Source organism: Octopus bimaculoides, chromosome 14 (assembly GCF_001194135.2).
Source record: "Octopus bimaculoides isolate UCB-OBI-ISO-001 chromosome 14, ASM119413v2, whole genome shotgun sequence".
NCBI lineage: Eukaryota > Metazoa > Mollusca > Cephalopoda > Octopoda > Octopodidae > Octopus > Octopus bimaculoides.
In genome coordinates this window covers 45,201,910-45,203,522 of record NC_068994.1, presented here as the reverse complement: position 1 = coordinate 45,203,522, position 1,613 = coordinate 45,201,910, and the positions used below count along the sequence as shown (strand labels likewise).

The 1,613-nt window shown below is 38.7% G+C and overlaps 1 protein-coding gene across 4 annotated transcripts in view; it reads right to left on the bottom strand.

Moving 5' to 3' along the window:
- Positions 1–1,084: 1,084 nt before the first annotated feature.
- LOC106884274 (F-box/WD repeat-containing protein 1A) overlaps positions 1,085–1,613 on the bottom strand; it is a 101,110-nt gene continuing 100,581 nt past the window's right edge. For all 4 annotated transcript variants that reach the window (XM_014935565.2, XM_014935563.2, XM_014935566.2 and 1 more), the window contains one exon: positions 1,085–1,464. In XM_014935565.2, coding sequence (XP_014791051.1) covers positions 1,306–1,464 — 159 coding nt within the window. In that variant the 3' untranslated portion in view covers positions 1,085–1,305. The remainder of the gene's footprint in view (positions 1,465–1,613) is intronic.

The following is a 1,613-nucleotide window of genomic DNA, read 5'->3' as shown; positions in this document are numbered from 1 at the left end:
AAAAAAAGCAGCAGACGGAGTGACATCCCTTCCCCCTGTCAGAACCACTAATGTGGCCAACTCTGCAAGTGGATTGTCAGCTGGAGAACAAACACATGTCCATATCTCCTCAAATACTCCCCCTCCTACCGTCACCCACTCCAACCATCTACTTCACTTTTATTACAGTAATAGGCAGGACTATGAAGCAAGAGGGCTTGGAGTGTGTGTGTGTGTATTCTGTGTGTGTGTGTGTGTGTGTGTGTGTGTGGAAGGTGGTATTAGGAAGGGTCGTCGGGGGTGTCACAAACACTTTACATTTCTCAACACATCAGCTTCTCTCTTTCTGCTGTACAGCTGGTGCATTTTATAGTGCTGCTGGCACTTTTTAAAAGTTGTCTGCACATTTGGTGCAGTGAAAGTACCCAATGTAACAATTTAAATGTAATAGGTATGTGTATGAGAAATGATATATTTTTTTTTTCCTGTGTATTTATGCACATGTGAATATGTATATATGTATACACGCACATATATATACACACACACACATATATATATATATATATATATATTACATGTAATTATATATGTACATTCAAGTATGTATATCACGTGTGTACTAATATATTTATATATATATATTTATATTTATTCAGTAAGTGTGTGTGTGTGTGTGTATGTGTGTACGTGTGTACATACTTAGAGAAAAAAAGACTTTTTCATCACCCAGTAAACAACTAAACAAACAACTTGATAGAGAGGAAAGGTCTGTTTCACCACACATCCAACCAAAACAAAAAAAAAACAAACAGACAACCACTTTACTCTGTCCCATAACACGCACACACTCACACACACACACTCACACACACACAAAGCCCACCTTGGGTTTAAACCTTGGTGTTACCTCATGTCAAGTGAGGGGAAATGGCTTGTGGTGGCAATAACAGTTCACATTCCAACAATGTTAACCTCTACAATCACCACCACTACCACCACCTCTACCACCACCACCACTATTACTACTACTACTACTACTACTACAAAGTCGCAACAGTAGCAGCTGCATTAGTGGTGGTGGTAGTAGTAGTGATAGTAATAGTTGTAATATTAATAGCAGTAGTAATGGTGGTGGAGGTGGTTCCTGGTGTTATTTTTAAAGCAGTGGTGATGATCTTACAACGTGGTGGTTGTCGTGGTGGTGGTGGTGATGGTGGTAATAGTAGTAGTTGTAACAATAATAATAGTAGCAGTTGTTGTTGTTGTTGTTGCTGTTATTGTAGCAGCGACAGTTGGTGGGGGAAACCTGTTGTAATAGTATCATCACTTGGACACATAGGTGTACGTCCTGAGCGGAGAGCGGGCTTGACCTTCTGGGATGGATACGTTGAGAAAGTCCCATATTAGGATGGTGTCGTCATGACTACTGCTGACTATCTGGAACTCATCGAACTGTAAACGAAACACACGTCCGGAATGTTCCTGGAGAGACAAAATACAGAAGACAATGAAAGAGAAATGAAACAATGTTGCTGTGAAGAAGAAGAGAAGAGAAACATAAGAGAATCAATTTATTAAAAATGTTAGGATCAAAAACAAAAAACTATATATATATATATATATATATATAT